Below are 27763 nucleotides of genomic sequence, written 5' to 3' on the forward strand. Positions count from 1 at the left end.
GGCTCCTTGTAATAAAGGCTATGATCCAAAGCAAATCCCCCTTTCGAGGCAGAAATGTGGAGAGCCTAATGACATGTTTTTCCCCAGGCATGGCCTCAGTTCACTGCTCTCCGCTGGCGGGATAACATTTTCCTTCTCAGAATTCTCTCTCTTTCGGCCTGTCAGTCTGGGTTACTCATTGCACAATTCCTCACCCACCCACCTGCTCATTCCTCCACGTTGCAGGCGCAGAAAAGTCACTCTGTCCAGTTCCCAGAGGGCTTCATAAGAGAGCTGTTTACGGAGGAGCTGGACAGATTAAAGACAAACCTGCAGCCAGAAGAAGACCACCAGGCATTTGGCTGGATCTAACAGGAGGAAGGTAAGCAGGGGGAGAACGTACTGAAGTTGCAGTAGGAGGCAAGAGAAGAATATTCACTGTTAGGAAGGAGAAGAGATTGAGAACAGAGGCTCCTTTGCAGAGCAGAGAAGAGAGGATACCTGCACCATGGAGAACTTCAACTATGAGAAGCTCCAAGAAGAAACACCACCGACCCAGGATCCTCCGCCTTATTCTGACAAAGAGCAACAACCTCCTGTGGATGGGCCAGGACCCGCCATGCCACAGCAGTACCAGCCTTATTATACCCCGTATGGGGGAGCCTCCAACCAAGGGCCCATCGTTCAACCTCCCCAGCATACCACCATCATTGTTCCTGTGCAGCCCACCTACGAACCGGATTACCTGGCGTATTCCATCTTCACCATGCTCTGTTGTTGCCTGCCTCTGGGAATCGCAGCCCTGGTTTACTCCGTACAGGTGAGTCTTTGCATGACTGCTGCAAGAAAGAACGATGATGTGTGTATATCAGCTCCCCTTCATCTTCTCTCTCTTGGGGTCCGTTTCCCCTCCCTCTCCTTCCCTGTGGTTTTGCCATTTCTTTATACCTTATGGAGACCGATTCCCATAGGGCAGGGGTGGCGAAACTTGCTTAATGTAAGAGCTGCATAGAATAAATGTCAGATGTTTGAGAACCTTGAGACATGAAAATCAGATGTTTGAAAGCTGAAAGACAGGAAGGAAGGAAAATAGATGGGTGGAGAGAGAGGTGGAAAGAAAGCAACTTTAACTTTAAATGCATTCTTCAAGCTGCTGGCTGGCTTGGTTTGGAGGAGTGATTTAAAGAGACAAATACCTTCTCCAAGCTGGCCAATGGGGCGATGGGGGCTTTGAGAGCCACGCAATGTATGTGAAAGAGCCACATGTGGCTCCAGAGCCACAGTTTGGCCACCCCTGCCATAGGGTATAATGGACAATTGATTTGTGGGTATCTGGACCTCAGGGGGGCTGTTTATTTAGATAGAGGCACCGAATTTCCAGTATAGCATCCGGTGCCTCTCCTCAACCTCCCAAATTTAAAAAATATTGGACCGGGTGGTCCAATTTTATGAGCCCCAAAGAAGGTGCCTCTATTGTTCCATTCAGAAAAAAGTTGAAAATGGCAATCAAGCAAACTTCAGGTTGGGAAATTCCTAGAAATTTGGGAGTGGAAGAAGAGAAGGAGATTGAATTTATAACCCCGTATTAGAGCAGTTTATAATCTCCTTTCCCTTCCTCTTCCCATAACAGATACCCTGTGAGGTAAGTGGGGCTGAGACAGCTCTGAGAGAACTGCTTTTGAGAGAACAGCTCTGAGAAAACTTGTGACTGACCCAAGGTCACACCAGCAGCTGCATGTGGAAGAGTGGGGAATAAAAGCTGGTTCTCCCAGATTAGAGTCCGTGCTCTTAACCACTGCACCAAACTGGAGCTTGGAGATTACATGGTTTGGGGAGGGAAGGGAAGGGACTTTATTGGAGTATAATGCCATAGCATCTACCCTCTGAAGTTATCTTCTCCAGGGGAACTGATCTCTGTAGTCTGGAGAGGAGTTTGCGTGTAGCCGTGCTGGTCAGCAATAAAACAGCTAGTTCAATAGGACCTTTGAGATTTACATAATTTTCAGGGTATAAGCTGCCAAGCCCCTGGTCCGGGCAGGGGTTCTCCCACCTGGGAGGTTCCCACACTGGGCTGGAGGGGCGAACCTCCTCTGACAACACTGGCATGAGGACGTCACCTGTGAGTGATGTCATCGCACTGGTGACGTTGTGTGCCGGCCGCTCTAGGCGTTTCTGGGAAAACTCTATGGTTTTTCTAGATGCTCTAGCAATTTGGGAGGGGAAACTCTATGGTTCAATAGATACCATAGAGTTTTTCCTTCCCAAAATGCAGAGGCTGGGGGGACTTGGCAGCCCTAACTCGAATCTAGCTGAAGAGGGAATCCTGGGAAATCTCCAAGCTCCTCTTCTGGGAGAGGTCCTCCTGCAACAGAGCCGACAGTGAGCCCTATTTCAGTCACTTCAGGGGGAGATTCAGACACTAGGACATTTCTTCCCTTGCTTTCAACTTCCCTTTTTGCATATGGCTTTCTGTTTTTACAAACGCTGTCTTGAAAGCCTGAAATCTTCAGGAGCAATCTTCTCGCCCAGGAATCCCTAGCAGAGGGATCTCATCAGACGTCAGATCTCCGTCTTCAAGAACTCAGACAAGCAACATTTCAATCAAGTCCAAACTGCATATTATTCTGAGGATCCGTGTTTGGATCTCCTGATGTGTAGCTTTAAAAATCAGTGTGGGTATGAGTGGTTTGCGTGGATCAGAGATCTTAACTCTCAGGCACTTCCTTTGCCCTTTTTTAAACAGAAATCTGCTTGGTTGAACCTAGGGTTGCCAGCCTCCAGGTGGGGCTGGGAGATCTCCCACTTTTCCAACTGATCTCCTGCTGGCAGAGATCAGCTACCCTGGAAAAAATGGCTGCTTGGAAGGATGGACTCTAGGGCATTGTGCTATGCTGAAACCCCGCCCCTCTCCAAGCCCCACCCTCTTCTAGCTCCACGCTCAAAGTCTCCAGATATTTTCCAACACAGATCTGGCACAACCCTAGTGAATCTCTATTCTGCCTATATGACACCAGTCTTTTCTGCCTGCCATGGCTAATCAAGTGGGTGTGTGATTTCTACTGGGGGAATGGGACCTCAATGCAAATGACCCTTTGAACATTCTTTCAGGTTAAAGTATCTCAGGAAATCCAATATTGGTTCTTCTACTTACTGTGTAACTTGGCACTGATGTGAAGGCCAGAATGATAAAAAATGGAGAAAGCACAGTTGCCGTGAAAAGCAGGGGCCTTCCGGTTCTGTCTACCCCATATTTTAAGGGTAACTTAGAAAGATCTTTCCAGGTTCCATAACAAAGGGATCTCAGCCTAGGGATGCCAACCTCCAGGTGGGACCTGGGGATCCCCTGGAATTCATCTCTAGACTACAGAGATGAGTTCCCCTGGAGAAAAGTACTAAAGAGTCCAGTAGCACCCTTAAGACTAACAAATCTTATTCTCGCATAAGCTTTCGAGAAACACAGCTCTCTTCATCAGATGCATGGAGGGCATGTAGAGAGCTGTGTTTCTCGAAAGCTTATGCTACAATAAAATCTGTTAGTCTTAAAGGTGCTACTGGACTCTCCTTTTTTGCAGCAACAGATTAACACGGCTAAGTCTTCTGGGATGCTTTGGAGGGTGCACTCTATGGCATTGTATCCTACTGAGGTTCCTGACCTCCCCCAGGCTCCACCCCATATCTCCAGGAGTTTCACTAATTGGATCTGGCAACCCTACCCCCCTAGTCCTCCACTGGTGACTATGGAAGAGCTCCCAACCCCATCCCAGTCTCTTATGAGCAGGCTTTATTTACAAATATACAAGTTGGGATTAGAGGGCCGTTATAGGGTTGCCAGTTCTGGGTTAGGAAATAATTTGTGGGCTCAGCCTGGGGAAGGTGGAGTTTGTGGAAGAAAGGGTGGTCAGCAGGGATGTGACATCATAGGATCCACCTCCTGATGCTGCCATTTTCTCCGGGGGAAGTAGTCTCTGTTGTCTGGAGATCTGTTGTTGTTCTAGAACCTCACATTTTCAGGAGATCCTTCATCAGGCCATCATCTATCTATCTGTCGGTCTGTCTGTTGGTCTGTCATCATCTTTCTTTCTTTCTTTCTTTCTTTCTTTCTTTCTTTCTTTCTTTCTTTCTTTCTTTCTTTCTTTCTTTCTTTCTTTCCTTCTTTTCTTTTCCTTCTTTTCTTTTCCTTCTTTCTTTTCTTTCTTTCTTTCTTTCTTTCTTTCCTTCTTTCTTTTCTTTCCTTCTTTTCTTTCCTTCCTTCTTTCTTTCTTTCTTTCTTTCTTTCTTTCTTTCTTTCTTTCTTTCTTTCTTTCTTTCTTTCTTTCTTTCTTTCTTTCTTTCTTTCTTTCTTTCTTTCTCACATGGGGGCACCCAATTTGGCGCTGTCAAAAAGGCTGGAGCCTTAAGCAATTGGCTAGTTTGCCTAGTGGCAGGGCCAGACCTGGTGCCAATCCATTTCTGGAGGGCCCAGTCACTGCCTTAAGACCAGAGGGTGGAATTCCAGCCCCATGAATGACACCCCCAGCCACCTTAAGGGATCTGGCATCTCTCAGAGGTAGGTTTACCATTTGCTCCTTATTTAGCTGTTTCTTTTGCAATTTAACTGCAAAAAGCAACTTTAATGCATTATAAGGTCAGTGGATTCCAAGGAAACACTGTTCATGGTCTGTTACGCATGGGACTCAGTACAGACAAAATGCAAAATCCATGAGAACATTTTCCTTCAGTCGTTTCACAGAGGGATGCACCCTCAGATGGTTCACGCATGCAAGCACACTGCATGAATCCCCTGCTTATGGTGGAATGCATGAACTAATTCCCCGGAGAAACATCCAAGCGACCAAGGGGGTTTGAACATTGTTTGAGTCCACTGGCACTTTTAAGACCAACAAAGTTGCATTCCGCGTATAACCTTTCATATGTGCACACACAAAAGTTTATACCCAGAATTAAACTTGATGGGTCTTAAAGGTGTCACTGGACTCAAAATCCCCAGGTGCCTTCAGGAGGTCCACCAGTGGGGCCAGGAGGACACTAGAATCTATCCGCAAAACCCAAGGTTAAGAAGGTTACAGTGACTCCCCTTCTCTGGAGTTGGTATGCGTGTGGACTTTATGGCAGTGAACCTTGCTGAGGCCCCCTCCCCACCCCAAATCCTGTCCTCTCCGATTCACCCCCAAAGTCTCCGAGTATTTCCCAACACCTGGCAACCCTACATTCGGGCCCTTTGGATTCTGGAGGCGATGGTACTTGGGGCCTCGCATCCCCATTGGTAGGCCATTGTGTCAGGCAAATCTTCCCCCCACCACCTTCTTCTAGTGTTTTTGGAATAATTGTTGGAGGAGTCCTGGTTTGAAGCCATTTTTCTTTAGTCGTTTCACAGAGGGATGCACCCTGAGATGGTTCACGCATGTATGACAGGGCCACTTATGGACAGGGCCACTTGTTGGTAGGGGGATTTAAATGTTTTAATCAATTGCTATTTTGGTCATCTACTGTTTGGAATCGCCTGCCGTCTCCTCCTCTGACCAGAAGAACAGCAGTGGAAGTTCATGTGTTAATCAATTGTTGATGTTCATACATTTTATTCTTGAGCATGACTTTCTGTGAGTTTTTCACAGGTTAAGACAAAAGGATTCATTGTTAGTTTCTGGGGGTGGGGTAAGTTCCACTAAGGCTCTGAAACATCTTCTTCCACATTCCAGAGATGCCTTTTCTGTTAGACATTCCTGTTTATTCATTGGCATCTCTCTTTGTTTTCAGACCCGAGATGCCAACCTCATCGGGGATGGTGTTGCTGCGCGGCAGAGCTCCAGGATGGCGCGGATCCTTGCCCACACTGCCCTTGGCATAGGGCTCGTGTTCAGCATTGCATACATTGTCGTCATGGTAGTTGAGATTTAATGGGGCTTCTCAGCCGCCATGTTCCAAGAACGCCCCTGATGCACCACTCAGAGGAGTCCTGGTTTGAAGCCATTTTCCTTCAGTCGTTTCACAGAGGGATGCACCCTGAGATGGTTCACGCTTGCATGAACTAATTCCCTGGAGAAACATCCAAGCGACCATCCAAAGGGGTTTGAACATCTTCCCCCAGTGGTACATCTGTTGCGGCCCATTCAAGTACACAGTGTCAAGTATACAATGTCATGCATGAACCAGTTTGACAACGCACAAACAGCCCACACTGAAATGATAGAACAAGGGCAGAGGAACTGATCATGGCCAAGGAAGCATGGGAAGATACTTCCCACAGGACCATTTGATGGCTTGACTGTAGCTATGCTGCTATCTGGGTTTGCGGGCTAGATGGGTTGAAGGACCAGCTCCAGTGTTGCTAATGTTAAAACAAACAAACAAAACCATGAGTCATTCCCTTAAACAGGTCTCAGATTCAGCAGGAGCTCACAGGAGCACAGCTCCTGAACCTTTCTGAGGATTCCACCTCCTCCTCCCCACCTTGTCCATTGAATAGTAGATGCAGCTGCATAACAATTCCTGGATGAGCTCCACCACTTATTTTTCTACAAAACGACTCCTGCCCTTAAATAATAGCATAAATAGATCCCTGCTGAATCGGACCAGTGGTCCTTATCTAGCCCGACATCCTTGTCTCACACAGTGGGCAAATAGCTCCTCTGGTTGGCCAACAACAGAGCATAGAGGGCAAGACCTTCTCCTGATGTTGCCTCCTGGCTCTGGGATTCAGATGTTCACTGCCTCTGAATACAGATGTGCTCTTTAGTCCCCATGGCTAGTTGTTGCTGATACACCTCTCCTCCATGAATCTGTCTAATCCCCTTTAAAAGCTGTTTATTTTTGTGGCCATCACTGCATCCCGTGGCAGTGAATTCCACGTTTTGATTGGGATGATAGTGGAATGATAATGGGTTTAGAATTCAGATTAGCCTTTTCTAGCCTTCTTTATTTTCAGACATCTGGCCAGGTGACTCTCCATCTCAAAAGCTCATTCTTTTGCCCACCTCCCCTTTGTCTTGTCTAATGACCCTGGGCCTTCCTGCCCTGAAATGGCCTCATTCCCTTGGCTTGCTGCCTTCTCTCCCCTAGATCCTTTTGTCTGCCTAATCCTTCTCTCGCATCAGAGAAATCCAGCCAATGGCTCTTTAAGGCTCTTTTGCCTGCCCTGACTTTCTGTGAACTTTGAGGCGGTTCAGCCAATCACTGGCAGCGATACCACTGTCACCAGGAAATTCTTGAGTGCATCGGTACAGACACTGTGAATGATGTAAATTGATGTTTGTTTGTTTTTTGTGTTTCTAAGGTTTGTTTTTAATTGTGACAGTTTTAATTCAAAGTTATTCCAAGTGTGATCCTATGCAGACGTTAAATGAAGAGATTTCATACAGTTAGAAAGACTGGGGCTGACATATAAATGTACAATGAATCAATAATATTTAAAAACAAACCTAACTTATATTTTTCACCGGTATGCTCTGTAGCCTTTGTGGTACCCAATTTATGTGAAGCGACATCGTTTATCAGCTTGTGACCACTGACTGTTACCAAAGAAGAAAACCATTTTCTTAAAGGCTTGTAATCAAACCACTATAACTTTTGTAATGTAAAAAGGAACAAAGAAATAATAAAACTACCATAGATAGACCAGCTGATCAACCAGCTGAAAGTATGGTCATGTGAACTCTTTGCTGCATTTTGTGCTTTGAATTCATATGCTAAATCACCTTGTATCAGCTAGGGAGATCATTTTGTGATATAACTGATTCAAGAGAAACTGTCATTATCATTAAATGTCTTTGAAATGCCATCGGAGATGAAATGCTATCCTATTCCTTTCAAAGAAAGATATATCTGCTATTGGGCTAGGGTGGAGGTTACGGAAAGATCACTTTCTTCCATGCAAACCTTCCTATCTAGTAAGATCTCATCCCTCATCAGGTGCCCCATCTTTAGAAACAAGGTGGGTTGCCTTAAGCCAGGGGTGTCAAATTCATTTGTTATGAGGGCCAGATCTGACATTAATGAGACGTTGTCGGGCCGGGCCGTGTGTGACATAAAATGTAATTCCAGATAGCAGAGATATAAACTTTATAAGGGACACAGACAAACACAATGAAAGATTTTAAAACTTAAAATAAAACATGCTTAAAACATTAGCACTCCTTGGTCTTAACGGTGCTTTCTTTGTTTCTCTGCCCTGCGATCCAGGGAATTGGGCAAAAGAAGCTTTGGTTCTTTCCTTCCTTCCCCAGGGGACCAGGCAGGGGAGGAAGCTCAGCCAATAGAAGGAAGAGAAGCTTGGCTCAGTAGCCCTGCTGTGCAATTGAGAGAGCCTAGCAAAGCAAGCTCTCCCTCCCCCCCCCCCTTCCTCCCCAAGGGAGAAAATAGAGGGTTTGCTCTGTAGCTCCTGTGTGATTGAGCAAGCCTTGCAAAGCAAGCCATTATGCAGAAGCAAGCGAGAGGGAGAAGGAAGCAGCAGATGACAGCCAGTTGCTTGTAGGCCTGATAGGAGCCCTCTGGGGGCCTGATTTGGTCCCTGGGCTGCATGTTTGACACCCCAACATTAAAGGATGCAAAACTTATTACACAGTCTGTAGAAAGGGAGTCATACGTGTGCTCCATCTAGTTCAGGGGTGGCTAAACTGTGGCTTGGGAGACACAAGTGGGTCTTTCATACTGGAGAGCCGGTTTGGTGCAGTGGTTAAGTGTGCGGACTCTTATCTGGGAGAACTGGGTTTGATTCCCCACTCCTCAACTTGCAGCTGCTGAAATGGCCTTGGGTCAGCCGTAGCTCTGGCAGAGGTTGTCCTTGAAAGGGCAGCTGCTGTGAGAGCCCTCTCAGCCCCATCCACCTCACAGGGTGTTGTTGGGGAGGAAGGTAAAGGAGATTGTGAGCCACTCTGAGACTCTTCGGAGTGGAGGGCGGGATATAAATCCAATGTCATCATCTTCTTCTTCTTATATTGGGTGATACCAGACAGATGTTTAAAGTTGCCTGGGGAACACGAGGCAGATGGATGAAAAAAAGTGTCCACATGCACACATCTGCCTCCCGCATCAGTCCCGTCCCAGGCTTGCTGGGAGCTGGCTCGAAAAGGCACCACTTTCAAAGTGGTACCTTTTCACTGGGGTGCCTCTGAGGCGCCTCCCTGGCCATCTGGAAAGCCGGGAGATGCTTGGAGAGTGCCTGGGGAGTTGCGGAAGGGACGCAAGAGCATTCCAGACACTCCCTGAGCGCCCATGGCCTGCCCCTTTTCTGCGTGCCATCCAGAAGCTCCGGGGTGCCCCATTTCCGGCTGGCTGTCTTTGGGACAGCTTCATGACGACCCAAACTGGCTGTCTGATATCACCCATTGTGTGGCTCTTGAAGCTCCCACCAGCCAGTCAGCTTGGCGAATGCATTTGTCTCTTTAAATCACTTCTCCAAGCCAAGCCAGCCAAATGGCTTGGATACGGTAATTCATTTAAAGTTGCTTTCTTTCCACCTCTCCCCCCAAAATCTTCCTTCCTCCCTCCCTCCCTCCCTTCCTGTAGTGTGGCTCTCAAACACCTGCCGTTTATTTTATATGGCTCTTATGCTAAACAAGTTTGGCCACCCCTGTTCTAGTTGCTAATAATAGCCAAGTTACAGCGTTCCACACCAACCAGAGTTTCCAGTTTTGTTTTGTTTTGTTGAGGGGAGACTAATGTACAGCACATTGCAGGAGTCTGGTGTGATGTTACTGTGGCATGGGTCCAGGTGATCCTGTCTCTTCATCTGTGTAGCACTAATGTGGGCCTTTTATGATGATGATATGAACAACATGACAGAATGTTAGGAAGGGCTGTAAGTAAGCTCTTCCAGCATGCAGTATTCCTGTCTCCGTACAAGAAGAGCATTGCACTTTTGTATCCCCAAGAACACAGGCGGGAATGCAACCCACTTCATAGCGCTTTCTGTGGCCCAGTTCCAATCCAATCCAAATACCTTTATTGGCATAGAAATAAAAAGTACAGCATGGCAAATTTACATAGAGTTTCAGCTATAAAAACCAGTCAAACATCTGTGGCCCAGTTTTGAATTGCTTTGTAAGCGAAGTGTCTTTTCCCACCTTCTCAAAGCAGGTGGCAATAGGGCTGCCAATCCTCAGTTGGGGGCGGGGGATCCCCAGGTTTGGAGGCCCTCCCCCTGCTTCAGGGTCATCAGAAAGTGGGGGGGGAGGAAGGAAATGTCTGTTGGGCACTCCATTATACCCTATGGAGACCGATTCCCATAGGGTACAATGAGAGAATTGATCTTTGGGTATTATGGAGGGGGGGTATTTTTTGAGGTAGAGGCACCAAATTTTCAGCATGGCATCTGGGGCTCCAAGTTTCAAAAAGCTTGGACCAGGGGGTCCAATTCTATGAGCCCTCCCCAAAAAAGGTGCCCCTATCCTTCATTATTTCCAAATGCAGGGAAGGCATTTAAAAGGCATGTGGTCCCTTTAAATGTGACGGCCAGAACTCTCTTCAGAGTTCAATCCTGCTTGTCACACCCTTGCTCCTGGCTCCACCCCCAGAGTCTCCTGGCTCCACCCCCAAAGTCCCCAAGTATTTCTTGAGTCAGACGTGGCAACCCTAGGTGGCCGTGAGGAAACCCAAATACATTTCAGCTTCTTGCAGCCATTTGTTACTCTCCAGCACCATCCACAACCTCCCAATCAGCATGGGCACTGCTGCATGAAACGTTTTGCTCTTGGACTTTTGTTGTTCAGTCGCCCAGTCGGATCCTAACTTTGGTTTTTTTGTATCACTTTACATTCGTAACCACTACCCACAAGCTATATGTAGTTCTGCTCGCTGTACCCCATCCCCTCGTCTGCTGAAGTCTGCATGCATACGAAAGCTTATATTCTGAATAAAACGTTTTGGGTCTTAAAGGTGCCACTGAACTCCTACTTTGTTTACTTGGGAGTCAGCCTGGCTATCTTCGGTGGGACGTTTATTACCTCAGAAGCGCGCACCGGGATTGCAACCGTGGCGAGTCGCTTTTCCTCCCTCGCTTATATTGGCCTTTTACTTGCCGCGCGGGGCACAAAACCGGTGCCATTCCTGCGTATCCACAGTGGTGCATGGGGGACGGGACCAGAACTACTGTTCCCAGAATTCAATAGAAAGGAAAGGGGCGGAGTTCTAGCACGGAAGGCGAAAAAGGGATTTTAAGGTGGCGGCGGCTTGGTTCTCCCCTTTCTCTTCGCCCAGGGTATTTTTTGCTGGCTGCGGGGCCGCTTCGTGGGAAAGGAGGCAGCTCCCTGTGCCGGGTGGGTCGTGCGGAGGAGAAGGGAGGTCGTATCCCGAAGTGTGGGAAGCAGATGCATTCCACACCACCGGCGATAGGACCGTAGCCACGATACCTGCTTATATCACCTTCCTTTTATTGCGCAACCACCTATTTTTCTTGCATTGTGGGATGTTGTGCCTTAGACAGGTTTTTGTTTGCGTTTGTTTTCCGGTCGGGGGCGCTCTCGCCTGGATCGCTTCTCCAAGCAGCGCCACGGAGGATGACCCTAACGACACAGGAGCGCCAATTAAACTGGCCGTTATAGGGATGCCAGCCTCCTGGCGGGAACTGGGGATCCCTCCCGGAGTTCCAGCTCGTCTCCGCCCTGCAGAGATCAGTTTCCCTGAAGAAAATTAATGCTTTGGAGGGTGAAGTTTTGGCATTGTGCTCCACTGAGCTCCCTGTCTTCCCCGAGCTCCACCCCAAAATCTCCAGGAATTTCCCAATCTGGATTTGGCAGCCCTACCCCCACCCCCTCCCTCACCAATCTCTGCTGGTAGCCCCAGGAGACTTGTCAGCCCTATCCTGAATTGGAATGCCAGTCCATCAAAGTCTGTATTGTCTACTCCAGGGGTGGTCAAACTGTGGCTGTTTCACACATGCTCTGTGGCTCTTGAAGCCTCCACCACTCTGTCAGCCAGCTTGGAGAAGGCACTTGGCTGGCTTGGCGAATGCATTTAAAGTTGCTTTCTTTCCACTTCACCCTCCCCCATCTCTTTGTTTGCCTGACTCTCCCCCCCCCTCCCCGTCCTTCCTTATTTCTTGTCTTGCAGCTCTCAAACATCTGACATTCATGTCTTGCGGTTCTCAAACATCTGACATTTATTCTGTGTTACTCTTACATTAAGCAAGTTTGGCCAGCCCTGATGTACTCAGACTGGCAGCAGCTCTGCAAGCATCTCAGATTAGAGATCTTTCACATCACCTATTGTCCAGTCCTTTGTAGATGGAGATGCAGGGGATTGATCCTGGAAACCTGTGCATGCAAAGGAGAGGCTCTTCTACTGAGCCGCAGCCCTGCCCCAAATGGATAGGTTCATGGGGGAGTAGGTGGTCCATAAGGTACACTGGTGTATAAGGCTTTAAAGCAGGGGTGTCAAACACGCAGTTTGAGGACTGAATCAGGCCCCTGAGCAACTGGCTGTCATCTGCTTCCTTCTTCTTTCTTGCTTCCTTCTACATCACAGCTTGCTTTGCAAGGCTTGCTCAATTGTACAGGAGCTACAGAACAAAACCTCTGTTTTCTCCATTGGCTGAGGTTCCTCTCCCCCAATCCCCTGGGGAAGGAATGAAAGAGCCAGGACTTCCTTTGCCCAGTTCCTTGGATCCCATGGGAGAAATACAAAGAAAGCATCCTTAAGTTCTTTCATTTTATGCATATTTTGAGTTTTTTAAATATATATATATATATATATATATATATATATATATATATATATATATATTTGTGTATATATATATTTGTGTATATATACATATATATATGCAGATGATACCACTCTAATGGCAGAAAGTGAGGAGGACCTAAAGAACCTCTTGTTGAGGGTGAAAGAGGAGAGCACAAAAGTAAGCTTGAAACTCAACAGCAAAAAAACTAAGATCATGGCATCTGGTCCCATCACACCTTGGCGAATAGAAGGGGAAGACATGGAAGTAGTGACAGACTTCACATTTCTGGGATCCAAGATCACTGCAGATGGTGACTGTAGCCATGAAATTAAAAGATGTTTGCTCCTTGGGAGGACAGCTATGGCGAACCTGGGCAGGATAATAAAAAGTAGAGACATCACCCTGCCAACAAAATAGTCAAAGTGATGGCATTCCCAGTAGTAATGTATGGCTGTGAGAGCTGGACCATAAGGAAGGCCGAGTGCAGAAGAATAAATGCTTTCGAGCTGTGGTGCTGGAGAAGAATCTTGAGAGTCCCTTGGACTGCAAGAAGATCAAATCAGTCAGTCCTAAGGGAAATCAACTCAGACTGTTCCCTGGAAAGTCAGATGCTGAAGCTGAAGCTCAAATACTTTGGCCACCAAATGAGAAGGGAGCACTCCCTGGAGAAGATCCTGATGCTGGGAAAGACAGAAAACCAAAGAAGGGGACGGCAAAAGATGAGATGGTTGGACAGCGTTACTGATGTAACAAACACGAATTTGAATGGACTTCGGAGGATGGTGGAAGACAGGAAGGCCTGGCATGACTTTGTCCATCGGGTCGCAAAGAGTCGAACTCGACTGTGCGACTGAACAACAACAACAAAGAGGAAGGCGGAGGCTATTGTATTTTGTATGTTTGAAATTTTCAAGCCTTCTTGAGTCATGGAAAAAGTCAAGAGATGAATATTTTAATAAATATAATAAGGCATTGTTATATGGTCAACCAGTTGGGTTGCTTCTCAGCTGTGAAGCTGAGGGTTGTTGTTATGTATGTATGTGCCATCAATTTGCAACCAATTTATGGTGACCCCAGCAACAGCTTTTCAAGGCAAATGAGGAGTGCAGGTGCTTTGCCGTTGCCTTCATTGCAGAGTCTTCCTTGGAGGTCCCTCATCCAAGAACCAACCCTGCTTAGCTTCCGAGATCTGACAAGACTGGGCTCTACTATGCCATTGCCCATCCATCCCAAGGATCCTTGTTAGGGGACCATAACTGACAGGCAGACCTCTACAGGACACGGTGATCCTTTTGCTTTTTGGATCACATACTTATTGCATAATACCACACAGGAGTTGTTTTGTAGAAAAACAGGTGGTGGAGCCTATTAGCATAACTCATTAGCATATGCCACCCCCCACACCAGCCAAAAGCAACCCTATGCAAGAAAGGAGAGCCCCGGGCGAGTGAAGCCTGCTTGGGCTGGCTAGAGATCCAGCCAGCCCAAGCAGGCCTCGCTCACCTGGGGCTCTCCTTGGCCACCCCCCTCCCCAGTCAAAAGGCCAGCAAGCCACCCAAAATCACATAAGAAGTGGAGAAAGGGTGGCGTGGGCTTCTCTAGGGGTTAATGAAGGCTGCTGGGGGCATGCAAAGCTCCTGGTGGCTGGCTGGCTGCCTGCTGCCCTAATCCAGGGATTCCTATGCAGCTGCACCTACTATTCAATGGACAAGGTGGGTGAGGAGGAGGGGGAACCCTCAGAAAGGTTCAGGAGCTGTGCTCCTGTGAGCTGCTGAATTCAAGGCCTGATATCACATATCCCAATGACACATTTTTTTCATTAAAATAATTAGGCCGGCATTTCATTTCAAGTGGCATTTCAAAGATGTTTAATGACAATAGCTTCTGTTGAAGCTTCTCGGTTATAACAGACTACAATCTTCCTAGCCTTCATGAGTTTATTGATACTATTAATTCAAAGTACAAAAGGCAATAAAGTGTACAAGGGGACCTTCTTTTCAAGCAGGAGCTCAAGAGGTCATTCTCTGATGATATTAATATCTTTTTGTTCCGTTTACATTTCAAATTAAAAGCTTTTTGCCAAGAAAATGTTTTTCTTCTTTCATAACAACCAGCAGTCACAAGGTCATAAACTACATTGCGATGCTCAAATTGTATATCACGAGGCCACAAGACATTGCGGTAAAAATCTAAGATGTATTTATTTTTTTTGTGGTGAAAAGTGTCGTCAAGTCCGGTAACCCTTCATGGGGGTTTCAAGTTAAGAGGTGAACAGATGGGGTTTGTTATTGGCTGACCTTGTGTAGCAGCCCTCGTCTTCCTTGCTAGGGTTACCAGCTCAGAGCAGGGAAATACCTATAGATTTGGGGTGGGGCGCAGCCTGGAGTTTGGGGAGAGGAGGGATCTCAGTGGGGTATCATGTCATAGACTCCATCCTCCAAAGCAGCCATTTTCTCCAGGGGGACTGAATTCTGTCATCTGGAGATCCACTGTAATAGCAGGAGATCCCCAGGTCCCACCTGGAGGTTGGCAACCCTAGCTGGTCTTCCATCCAACTACTGACCAAGGCTGACCCTGCTTAGCAGCTGAGATCTAAGAAGACTGGGCTAGCCTGAGCTCATAAGAACCTAACATTTTACGTGACGAATACATTGTATATTGACGATTCATTCCTGAAACCTCTTTAACTGCCCACCATCTCTTCATTTAGCGTCAGTGTAGGCTCAGAGCGGGAGTAAGACTTCTTTAAAAATGTTCACAATTTTTTTTTTTAAAAACAAACTTTGAATAAAAGGCAAAGAGGCAGGGAATTCAGTAGACAAAGATTTTGCGTGTGTCCTCAGAGATACTAAGACGCAGCGACCACCACGTTCAAAACAATGATCACAATAAGCAACACGATCCCGATGCCGAGCGCAGCGTGGGCTAAGTTCCGGGCCATCTGGGAGTTCCGTCGAGCCTCGGCGGCATTCCCCATCCGGTTGGCATCCCGAGTCTGAGGAGAAAGGAAAGAATGAACAAGGGAAAACATGTGACCAAATGTCATCTCCGGCATGTGGAAACAGGCAGTTCTCAGCTGTGGTGGAACACTGTGTTGGTCAACAAAGGATCTTTTTGTCCTGGACTCAAGAACATGGTCCAGAAAAACATCCAGCAATAAAATACACAGTTGACAGACAAGGACATATTCCAAGAAAGTCATTTTGGAGGGAAGTCATATTAGCTTGCAGTTGAATAGCTAGATTTGAGTCCAGGAGAATATCTGATAAAGGGAACTTTGACTCTGGGAAGCTTCTTGTTAGCTTCTAAAGGGCTGCTGGACATGAACTGAGCAGATGTATTCCAAAATACTCTTAAAGCAGAAGCTGAACAGAGGGGTCAGTGTTGCCTGGCCTTTGTAACCAAAGCTGCCGCTTGGAGTGGAATGAAGTCGATTCCAGCCAAGAGACTGCCTTTGCATTTATTAAATCTCCCAGGAAACACAAGTCAACAAACGCATTAAAAAGAGAGGGAGAGAGAGAGAGAGATAGAACACATATTTGCCTGTCAAAGGATCTCCCCCAAAGTATCATCCTTACTGTCTGAAGCGTTGCCAGCTCCAGTTTGGAAATATCTGGAGCTTTTGGGGGTGGAACCAGAGAAGGGCAGGGGAAGGACTTCAACAGGGTATAATGCCATAGGGTCCACCTTCCAAAGTGACCATTTACTCCAGATGAGCTGATCTCTGTATTTTTGGAGATCAGTTGTAATTCCAGGAGATCCCCAGCCACCTCCTGGAGGCTTGGCAACACAATGGGAAATATACAGTCAAGGCTGAGAACCAAAGATTACTGCTGTGAAAACAGTCTTATCAGTATAACTATCACAATGTAAAATTACGCACTTACAGTCCTCATATTACATCACCTTTACTTAGTTTATGTCAATGATTTACCAAACGTATAGGACTGAGTGGGCTGAAGTTAAATCCTACGAAGACAGAGGTCCTTTGCTTGGGCCGCCGCGGCCCGGGGAGGGGGATCCCCCTGCCGGCTTTTGATGGTGCGCCGCTTATGGCGGCGGACAGGGTCAGGAGCTTGGGGGTGCTGTTGGAGCCTTCTTTAAAGATGGAGGCTCAGATAGCAGCCGCTGCCAAGTCCGCATTTTTTCATCTTAGACGGGCAAGGCAGCTGGCCCCCTTTCTGGAGCGCGACGACCTAGCAACAGTGATCCATGCTACGGTCACCTCAAGGTTGGACTACTGCAACGCCCTCTACATGGGGCTGCCCTTGTCTCGGACCCGGAAACTGCAGCTGGTGCAGAATGCCGCGGCCCGGCTGTTATTGGGTCTCCCAAAGTGGGAACACATTCAGCCGGGTCTTCGGACTCTGCACTGGCTTCCAGTGATATACCGAGTCCGGTACAAGGTGCTGGTTATTACCTTTAAAGCCCTATATGGCCTGGGACCTGCCTACCTGAAGGACCGTCTCTTCCCACATGTTCCCCAGAGAGCACTGAGGTCAGGAACACAAAATCTCCTCACTATCCCCGGGCCAAAAGAAGCCCGCCTGAAAGCCACCAGGGAAAGGGCTTTCTCCGTTATGGCCCCCGTATGGTGGAATCAGCTGCCGGAAGAGGTGAGGGCCCTGCGGGACTTAGCGCAGTTCCGCAGGGCCTGTAAGACAACCCTCTTCCGGCTAGCCTATACCTAGCCTACATTTAGCTAGGATAACAACCTGAGGAAACTGGCCAGCCATCTGTTCACAGGAAACTGAATTACTCTGTTTTAATGTTTTAACTGCTTAAATTATTTAATTGTTTTACATTTGAAATTGTTTACTTTTAAGTTTGATTAATTGTTGGAAGCCGCCCTGAGCCATTCGTGGGAAGGGCGGGATATAAATCCCAAATAAATAAATAAATAAATAAATAAATAAATAAATAAGATTCAAACTGACAGAATAACAAGATCAACTGAAGTTGTACTTAGTGAAGCTAATACAAGAAAATTACTAGCCTGCATAAAATGCTGATAACGGAGTCCAATAAGTCATCTAAAGTAAGACTCTTTGCAAGTGCTGCACAATCAACGTGAAAGTCTCTATGCAGATTGAAAGCTCATGCTGATGCTGAAGATTTGCAATTCTAAGTGCAGCACGGCGATGGTGACATGCTTCCTAGGTTCAGTCTTCCCGTGTTTTGAAACAACCTTCGTCTGACCACAAACACACCATTTATTCTGCAACCGATGCGCAACAGTAAAAAATGCAGTTAGTCAGAATTCACTCTCATCGGCATCTGGGACTCTGGTGGTGCCCCCCTGTTTTTTGAGGTAGAGGCACCAAATTTTTAGCATAGCATCCAGTGCCTATCCTCAAAATGCCCTCCTGGTTTCAAAAAGATTGGACCAGGGGGTCCAATTCTATGAGCCCCAAAAGAAGGTGCCCCTATCCATTAATTCCAATGGAGGGAAGGCATTTAAAAGACGTGCGGTCCCTTTAAATGCAATTGCCAGAATTTCCTTCAGAGTTCAATCACGCTTGTCACACCCTTGCTCCTGGCTCCACCCCCAAAGTTCCCAGATACTTCTTAAGTCGGACCTGGCAACGCTAGGTCACAAACTGTAGTGGTCAGTTGCCACTTGGTCTACATCTGTATTGGGTCATATTTTCTCCGATTTCCAAATGATTCCACATCAGCAATAGCCAAAAAGAATACACACCCAAAGCAGGCATTCAGTTGCAGAGGCTGTGGCTAGCCTGCTATACAAGTCTATTGGTCTTCAAGCAACAGCAGGCTTGAACCCCACAGGGTTGCCAGCTTCAGGCTTGGAAATTCATGGAGATTTTATGGGTGGAGCGCAAAGAAAGCTGGATTTGAGGTACAATGTCATAAAGTCCACCTTCTATCACAGCCACTTTCTCCAGGTAAACTGATATCTGCCCCCTGGAGATCAGTTGTAATCCCAGGAGATCTCCAGCTCTCACCTGGAAGATGGCAACCCAATAGTTCCACTTCACTGAATTCCATCCAATGGACTGCTTATCATTGAGTAGATTTTCTTTACTGAACAATTTCAGGTCCACAAAACAGTTTATAAAAATCAGGGCTCCCCCCCCCTTGGGGGAACATGGTGGAATGGAGTTCCGGAACCTCTTTGTAGAAACAACATTCTTAAAAAATGTTTAAAAGTTCGTGAGGGCCACCTGTGTGTTTCTCCCTCATTTCCCTCTTGAGATTTCCACCACTACTTTTTCCAGGAAAAAAGCCCTCGTAAAAATTAAAGCCAGAAGACAAGGATCAAAAATTAAAATTTGGAGCAAAAGAGACTGTCGCAGAAGACAGATCATTTGTACCCAAAGGCACGGTTGAAGGAAGAACACAAATGGGGATGTGGCTGAAGGAAAATTTTGCAGAAGGCAACTCTGGCTGCAGTCACACACGCTGAATAACCCACTTCCAATCCACTTTTAGTGCACTTTCCAACTGGATTTTACTGTGTGAACTGGAAAAATCCAGTTGGAAAGTGCATTGAAAATGGTTGAAAGTGGATCATTTAGTGTGTGTGACTGTAGCCTCTGTAACTCAAAAACACAAACTCAACACTCTAACGCCAAAGAACATACATTTAGCAGAGGCTAATCTTGCTCCCACAACTAAACATGGACCCAAAGCAGAACTCGATTATAAAAGCTGAGACTTCAATCTAGACTGCTTTGTGATGTGCAGGGCCGGTGCGTGGGAGTAGGCAAAGTAGGCAGTCGCCTAGGGCGCCACCTGGTCTAGTGGTGTCCTGACGCATGACTCTGACCACTGTCACTTTGTCCTTTCCCATCACCAAGCTGCCCTCAACAAAGCCAAGCCACCCCCCTCTCCCCGATGTGTGACTTGGCCTCCCACCTCATCCTATCCTGCCACCCTCCTTCCTAACATGGCCGGAAAGCACTTATTCTCACAATTTCTTTTATAACATCATTTTTTAAAAAAAATAAAAATAAAAATCAGTAAATTAAAAATGTGAAAAGTTTCAAGTTTGGCACTCTTCAATTTCCCTGCATTTTTAAATAATGGGTGGGGGGAGGGCACTCGTGGGTGATTTGCCTAGGGTGCCAGAAAGCCTAGCACCAGCCCTGGCGATGTGGTTCTCCATGAAAAACCATACTGAAAACCAAAAGCATTAAAGGCCTTCACAAGCCAAACCAACATTGTTAGTGTCATCTATGTACTGTTGAAATTGTAATTGTAGAAGAGGGGATCTCCATGTTTATAAGTAATGGAGGGGGGGGGGTGAAGTAGAAATGTAAAATGAATATAATAACATTTACTGGATGGAACTAAGGAAATAATGCTGTCATATTAATTTTAAGAGCAATTAAAGTGTTAGAAGACTGGATTTGTACTATTATGACAAGAATTGAATGCACTGTTTTCTATGAGCTGCGCTGAAATTGCAAATGTAGAAGGGGGATATCTATGTTTTGTTATTTCTTATTATTTTTGCTTCTTTCTTTATTTCTGTATTTCTGAGTTCTTTAAAACCAAATAAAACCTTGGAAACAGAACAAGCCAAACCAGATAGGGTTGCCAGGTCCAATTCAAGAATAGCTGGGGACTTTGGGGGTGCAGCCAGGAGACACTGGGGGCGGAGCTAGGAGCAATGTTGTGACAAGCATATTTGAATTCCAAAGGGAGTTCTGGCCAGGGCTTTTTTTTGTAGAAAAAGCCCAGCAGGAACTTATTTGCATATTAAGGCCATACCCTCTGATGTCACCATTCTTTCTCACAGGACTTTTTTTGTAGAAAAGCCCAGCAAGAACTAATTTTCACACACCCTGATACCATGCCAGCCGGAACTGTGTTCCTGTTAGGGTTACCAAGTCCAATTCAAGAAATATCTGGGGACTTTGGGGGTGGAGCCAGGAGACTTTGGGGGTGGAGCCAGGAGACATTGGGGTGGAGCCAAGATCAAGGCTGTGACAAGCATCATTGAACTCCAAAGGGAGTTCTGGCCATCACATTTAAAGGGACAGCACACTTTTTTAATGCCTTCCTTCCATAGGAAATAATGAAGGATAGGGGCACCTTCTTTTGGGGCTCATAGAATTGGACCCCCTGGTCCAAACTTTTTGAAACTTGGTGGGTACTTTGGGGAGAGGCACTAGATGTTATACTGAAAATTTGGTGCCTCTAACCCAAAAAACAGCTCCCCCAGAGCCCCAGGGATCAATTCTCCATGATTTTCTATGGGAATAAATTTCCATAGGGAATAACAGAGTTCCCAGCAGACATTTCCCTCCCCTCCCCCTGCTTTCTGACGACCCTGAAGCGGGGGGAGGGCCTCCAAACCGGGGGATCCCCTGCCCCCACCTGGGGATTGGCAACCCTAGTTCCTGTGCATTCCTGCTCAAAAAAAGCCCTGGTTCTGGCCATCACATTTAAAGGGATCACACATCTTTTAAATGCTTTTCCTCCTTTGGAAATAATGAAGGATAGGGGTACCTTCTTTTGGAGCTCATAGGACTGGACCCCCTGGTCTGATCTTTTTGAAACTTGGAGGGTCTTTTGAGGAGAGACTTGAATGCTATGCTGCAAATTCTCATACAGTTCACAATTCAACAGGTAAATCCAGTTCCTTTTCTTTCCAGGTTTCAAGGTAGTTAAGAATTGAAACCTTGATGGGAAGTGTAAGAGTCTGAAACTTTGGATTGGCTGAAAATGTACTGACATGTATTAAAGCTTGGATAAAGCCCTTTTGGGTGAAAGCGAGGTCTAAACATCCTGTTTGGTTTGACCAGCCTATACAGAGACTATTGGAAATTATTGCACATTGAAGAACCTTCTTTTGGACTGGAGCATATTTTTCTGTATACTGAAGTACATCTTAATACCTACCTAAAGTGGGAGAAGAGAACAGCCAACCTGGAAAGAAAAGGAAGTGGACTTACCTGTCGAATTGTGAACTGTATGCGAATCGACTGTTGCTTTCCCTTTAAAATGTACTGGTATTACTGTATGAACGCATATTGTGATTTAATAATAGGTATTTAAGATTTTTCTATTTCTATTGTCAATACTTGATTAAGACATTCTTATTAGTAGTATCTTGACAGTATATACAGAGGCTTAATTTCTCTCCTTGCCCCACTTGAGGACTGGCAACCTTAAAACCTGAACATTCAAATTGGGTCCTTGATTTCCCTTCTTTTGGGTCAGAAGGTGACACTTCCCCCATCCCCACTTCCTGCAGCTAATCAAGGAAAGACTCACCTGTACGGAGAAAACCAGGGCTGCAATTCCCAGAGGCAGGCAACAACAGAGCATGGTGAAGATGGAATACGCCAGGTAATCTGGTTCATGGGTGGGTTGTACAGGGACGATGATGGTGGTGTGCAGTGAAGGCTGGACACAAGGCTGATAGCCGGGCATTGCACTGCACGGGGAGGAATAAGGCGGGTACTGAGTTGGCATGGCGGGGTTTGTTAGCCCGTAAGCAGGTGATGGTTGCTGACTGTAGGGCTGCTTTTCAGAGTAGGGTGGCGGGTTCAGGGCAGAAGGTGCATCTTGGTAGTTCGGGTGGTCCATAGCGAAAAGGTCTCCTTCTCAGCTTTGCAAGGGGATTCTCTGTGCTCAAAATGTTCTCCCTGTCCTTTCTCTGTTGGAGTTGTGACTTCAATACAGTTCTCCACTACCCCTTGCCTTCTTCCTGTTATTCCCTGCTCAGCTTCTCCTGGTTGCAAGTTGGTCTTCTTTGATCTGCTCTGCTCCTCTGCCTATAACCCTCTTCTGTAGCGCTCTGGAGGCTAGGTGGAGCAACCTCCACGGGCCTGCAATAAGGAAGAGCCAGAAAGCGGTTGGGCAATTACCGTGCACTGAATCACCCTCACATATTGACAAAAGGCCTGAGAGTTCTGGGGGAAAGGAGAACATTGCCCTCTTGCTAGATAATGGAAGTTCTGCTTTTTTCACTCTTGCTACAGGACACTCACCTATTTCACAATACGTGACGTTCAATCTGTTCTCATTGTCTCTTCCCCAAGCTAAAGTAGAACCACGCTCTCACCACCAATTTACCAATCCCAATGTACACAGCTCACTGAGGGTTCTACAGCCAGACAGCAGGAGCACTGCAGGAAAGGCTCTGTTTTGCATGCCGGAAGTCACAGGTTCAATCCCCGGCATCTCTAGTTAAAAGGGAGTAGCCAGAAGGGAATTTAAAACACCTCAGCCCTGGAGAGCTGCTGCCAGTATGAGTAGTCAATACTTACTGACTCTGACAGACCAATGGTCTGTCAGAGTCGGCTTCATGTGTGGGATTGCCAGGTCGGACTCAGGAAATATTTGGGGGCTCTGGGGGTGGAGCCAAGAGCAAGGCTGTGACAAGCATGATTGAACTCTGAAGGGAGTTCTGGCTATCACATTAAAAAAGGGACCACACTCCTTCTCTCAGTTGGACAGCCAAGGTAATAATGTAGAGCCAGAGTCAGCTTACTGTTCAGGGTATGAGTGGGAGAAATCCTGTCTTTTCAGGCAAAAGAAAACAACAGACAAGATAGCAATTGCCACACTTGGCTTGCCAAGAATAGAGGTTTCTTATGTTCAGTCTCTATATGTTGCCAGAAAGCAGATACAGCAATTAAAGCCCAAAATAAGACCAAAGCTTCAGGAATGAGTCACAAGGGAGCTGTTAACCTGCTGCCATCTTTTCTGGCTATTCCTCTCCATTGGAAATAACAGAGGATGGGGGCACCTTTTGGGGCTCATAGAATTGGTTTTAAAGGTTAGCTGCTTCAGTGACCCTGACTGGGCAGAAAGGGGAGGAGATATATATGTTGTAAATAAATATATATTAAGAGACCATGAGTGGGGTGCACAATGACTGAACTCCGAAAGGAGTTCTGGACAGCATGTTTAAAGGGACCTCATGCATTTTAAATGCCTTCCCTTCATTTGGAAACAATGAAGGGTGGGGCTCCTTCTTTAGGGGCTTACAGGCACTTGGATCCTTTGCTAGCATGGACTTCATTCAAATAGATATTTCCTGATTGGCTGGCTCTGTGAGAGTGGCCAATTGGAGTGCAGCTGCCAGGATCCTCTAAAAAAAAAAAAGGGACTTTGGTTGAAGCTCCCGATACACTACAAATTGTAAAAGTGGAAGATCTCCAGGTCCCACGTGGAAGCTGGCAACCCTGGTTTTAGCCCAGTTTTCTAGTATATTTTAGCCCCCTCTCCCCCAATCCCTTCTCAGCTTTTAAAAACATTCAGAACCAGAGATATGCATTCAGCATTCAGCAGTTCAGGACAGAGCCTGGGCGATGTCAAACAGGTAGAGATGAGGCCATACTTTCTAGTTTTGCTAAATGGGACAGCCAGGAGGTTAGGGTGCCAGATCTGGGAGACTTGGGTTCAAATCCCCACTCAGTTTTGAAAGAGCACTGGATGACTTGCAAACCAGCCACACATTCTCAGCCTGACTTACCTTCACAGGGTTAATGTGAGGATAAAAAGGAGCAGAGAAAAGAATATAGAAGTATAGTATAATGGAATGCCTCACAAGTTCATGTTAATAAGTGATCGGCACCGGCGTGCTGGTAAATGTTTAACAACCGTCTCTCAAAAAGAGAATTAAATGAAAAAGAGAATTAAATTGGGTTATTGCACCTTTCGTGCCTCTGATCTTGAATAAAATGGCTTGTGGGCATGGCTGGGACCCTTTTGCACTGTGCACAGGTATGTGCTGATCTCTCAGCTGCCCTGCAAGTGAGTCCACCCAGGTTTCAAACTGATTTCCAGGCTTCACAGATCAGTTCCCCTGAAGAAAAATACTCTAGAGGGGGGAGTATACCCTGTTAAGGGCTTTCCATTTGCAAATCTCCAGGAATTCTGCATCCCAGAGTTGGCAACCTATGGGGTGCCTGTGGTCACTGTTTGTGAAGACTGTATTTCCCCTTGGGAAAAGGGACTTCAGAGGCCTTCTACCCAGAGTAGCAGAATATTTCTAAACAGGATGTTGGCACACACTACCCAGAGGCTAACCTAATACGGGCAGTGTGCAATATTGGGTAAAGATGACCGAGTTCACAGTGGATTCTGCCGGGGGTGGGCAGGAGGAATGGAAGGAGGGACTAAAAGCTGCAGTTGTGATAGCCAGCAGACACAAATACCAGTCAGATAACTGTAAAAGGGTGTACAGTAGAGTTGCCAATCCCTTTCATCATAAAGCAGAGGAGGGGGAGGGAAATGTCTGCTTGGAACTGCATTATATTCCATGAAGACCGCTTCCCATAGGGTATAATGGAGAATTGATCTGTGGGTATCTGGGGCTCTAGGGGGCTGTTTTTTGAGGTAAAGGCACCAAATTTTCAGCATAGCATTTGGGACCTGTCCTCAAAACACATCCCAACTTAAAAAAACAAAAACAAAACTGGACCAGGGGGTCCATTTCTATGAACTCCAAAAGGTGCCCCTATCCTTCATTATTTCCAAACATAGGGAAGGCATTTAAAAGCAGCACAGTCCCGCTAAATGTGATTGCCAGAACTCCCTTCAGAGTTCAATTGTGCTTGTCACAACCTCGCTCCCGGCTCTACCTCCAAAGTTTCTTGGCTCCACCCTCAAAGTCCCCAGATTGTTCTTGAATTTTTAAGTTTATTTTTATTTTTTGTTAATTTGTATTCCGCCCATTCCCACGAGTAGGCTCAGGGCGGATAACAACAAAAGTTAAAACAGTTAAAAACTACAAGCTAAAAGCATAAAACACAATAAAACAAACAACATATATGTCAGACGTGGTGGTTTCCAATGGGAACATTCTATATATCAGTACAGTAGTAGGCCCAGAGATGGAATAATAAATTAAGATTAAAATAAGATCGCATCCTGGCAGGCAAAGGAGGCCAAGCAGCTGGAATAAGGACGAGCAGATGGACCTGAAAACTCAGGGAAGGGCACCATTTGGTCATGGTTTAGGAGGCCAGCTGCTATTTGCAGACTTATTTATTTGTTCACATTATATATAGTCTGCCTTTCTGTCTTGGACTCAGAGTGAATGACATAGAACATAAAAGAAGCCATGTTGAATCAAGCCAATGGCTCATCCTATCCAACACTCTGTGTCACACAGGGGCTGAAACCACAAAATTGTGTTATTTTCATGGGATGTAAGCCTGGCAAAAAGCCTCCTTTGATCTTCCCCACTCCCACACACCCAGTTTTATCAGTCTTTAGAATCGAGACATTGAAGAAACTGTAAAATAGGATTAATTAGGGCTGTAAACCAATCAGAAATCTAAAAACAACTGAAGCAAAGTTTAAATATTAACCTGATACATCAAACCAGCAGTCCCCAACCTTTTTGGCACCAGGGACTGGTTTTGTGGAAGACAGTTTTTCCACGGAATGGGCTGGGGTGGGGGTTTGATGGTTTCGGGATGATAAAATTGTGTACTTTATTTTGGTATGGTGATTAAGTGTGCAGACTATTATCTGGGAAAACAACCAGGTTTGATTCTTCACTCCTCCACTTGCAGCTGCTGGAATGGCCTTGGGTCAGGCATAACTCTCTCAGAGTTGTCCTTGAAAGGGCAGCTTCTGGAGAGAGCTCTCTCAGCCCCACCCACCTCACAGGGTGTCTGTTGTTGGGGAGGAAGATAAAGGAGATTGTGCGCCACTCAGATTCAGAGTGGAGGGCAGGATATAAATCCAGTGTCTTCTTCCTATTATTATTACTACACTGTAATATATAATGAAATAATTACCGTATTTTTCGCACCATAAGACGCACTTCCCCCCCAAAAAAAAGTGGGGGGAAAAGTGTGTGCGTCTTATGGAGCGAAGGTACGTACCTTCCTCCGGGGGGGGGGCGATCCGCTGCCTCCGCCTCTGATCCTGGCGCTTCCCCCGAGCCTGCCTGCCTGGCTCCAGCTCTGACGCTTACAGCAAGTGCCAGGATCGCTCCCTCCGCCCTCCGATCCCAGCGCTTGCTTTAAGCATCAGAGCTGAAGCCAGGCAGGCAGGCACGGAGAAAGCACGCCGCCCCCTCCACAGCCGGCGCTCACGAAGCGCTGGGTTTGTGGAGGGGGCGGGTGCTTCCTCTGTGCCTCTCTGCCTGGCTTCAGCTGATGCTTAAAGCAAGCGCTGGGATCAGAGGGCGGAGGGAGCAATCCTGGCGCTCGCTGTAAGCATCAGCTGAAGCCAGGCAGACAGGCACAGAGGAAGCACCCGCCCCCTCCGCAAACCCAGCGCTTCGTGAGCGCCGGCTGTGGAGGGGGCGGCATGCTCCCCCCGCGCCTGCATGCCTGGCTGGGAGACAAGCGGCGAGATCGCTCCCTCCGCCCCCATCGCAAACCCAGCACTTTGCAGGAAGTGATCTCGCTGCTTGTCTCCCAGCCAGGCACGCAGGCGCCGGCGTGCTTCCCCCGCGCCTGCGCGCCTGGCTGGGAGACAAGCAGCGAGATCGCTCCCTGCAAAGTGCTGGGTTTGCGGTGGGGGTGGAGGGAGCGATCTCGCTGGGGAGGGGGAAGGAAAATAAGATGGTATCTGTGGCAGCAAGAGTATTTTGCTCTTTCCCAGTGGCTCTATGTAATGAAGATTAAATAATGCCTTCGAGTATTGCTGAATCATTTTCTCTCTGCTTAGTGATGACAGAAAGTGCTATCAAGCCAAAGCCAACTTATTATGGTGACCCCGTGGGATTTTCAAAGCAAGAGACGTGCAGGGGCGGTTTGCCATTGCCTGCGCCAGCATAACAACTCGTATCTTAAGATCCCCAGACCAAAAGAAGCTCAACTGTCCACCACCAGAGGCAGAGCATTCTCGGTAATAGCCCCTGCTTTGTGGAATGCCCTCCCCGAAAACATGAGGGCCCTGTGGGACCTGCCACAGTTTCATAGGGCCAGTAAGACCGAACTGTTCAAACTTGCCTTCAATGGTTACGGGGAGATGATTATTATTCCACAGCACCGGCAGTCTCACTGAACTAACAATTGAAATCAGAAACATCAGAATAGCCAGAACATCAATGTGCATCTTGGACTTTTAATGACTTTAAAATGTATATAAATGATTTTATGGTATATTTTGTTTTTTTTTAATATTTTATGTTGCTTTTATTGTTAGCTGCCCTGAGCCTGCCAGGGGAGTATGGGGTAT

The 27763-nt window shown here is 46.7% G+C and overlaps 2 protein-coding genes across 2 annotated transcripts; one reads left to right on the forward strand and one right to left on the reverse strand.

The window, feature by feature from the left end:
- LOC132585954 (synapse differentiation-inducing gene protein 1-like) lies at positions 1-7753 on the forward strand. The gene is made up of 2 exons (XM_060257838.1): positions 1-799; positions 5734-7753. Exons 1-2 carry the CDS (start codon positions 488-490, stop codon positions 5872-5874), a joined length of 453 nt encoding a protein of 150 aa, XP_060113821.1. The 5' UTR covers positions 1-487; the 3' UTR covers positions 5875-7753.
- A 6807-nt stretch (positions 7754-14560) lies between these two features.
- On the reverse strand, positions 14561-22711 carry LOC132585953 (proline rich transmembrane protein 1B-like). The gene is made up of 2 exons (XM_060257837.1): positions 21884-22711; positions 14561-15632 (listed from the first exon to the last, which is right to left on the reverse strand). Exons 1-2 carry the CDS (start codon positions 22196-22198, stop codon positions 15486-15488), a joined length of 462 nt encoding a protein of 153 aa, XP_060113820.1. The 5' UTR covers positions 22199-22711; the 3' UTR covers positions 14561-15485.
- Positions 22712-27763: the final 5052 nt, after the last annotated feature.

This window comes from Heteronotia binoei, chromosome 17 (assembly GCF_032191835.1).
Source record: "Heteronotia binoei isolate CCM8104 ecotype False Entrance Well chromosome 17, APGP_CSIRO_Hbin_v1, whole genome shotgun sequence".
NCBI lineage: Eukaryota > Metazoa > Chordata > Lepidosauria > Squamata > Gekkonidae > Heteronotia > Heteronotia binoei.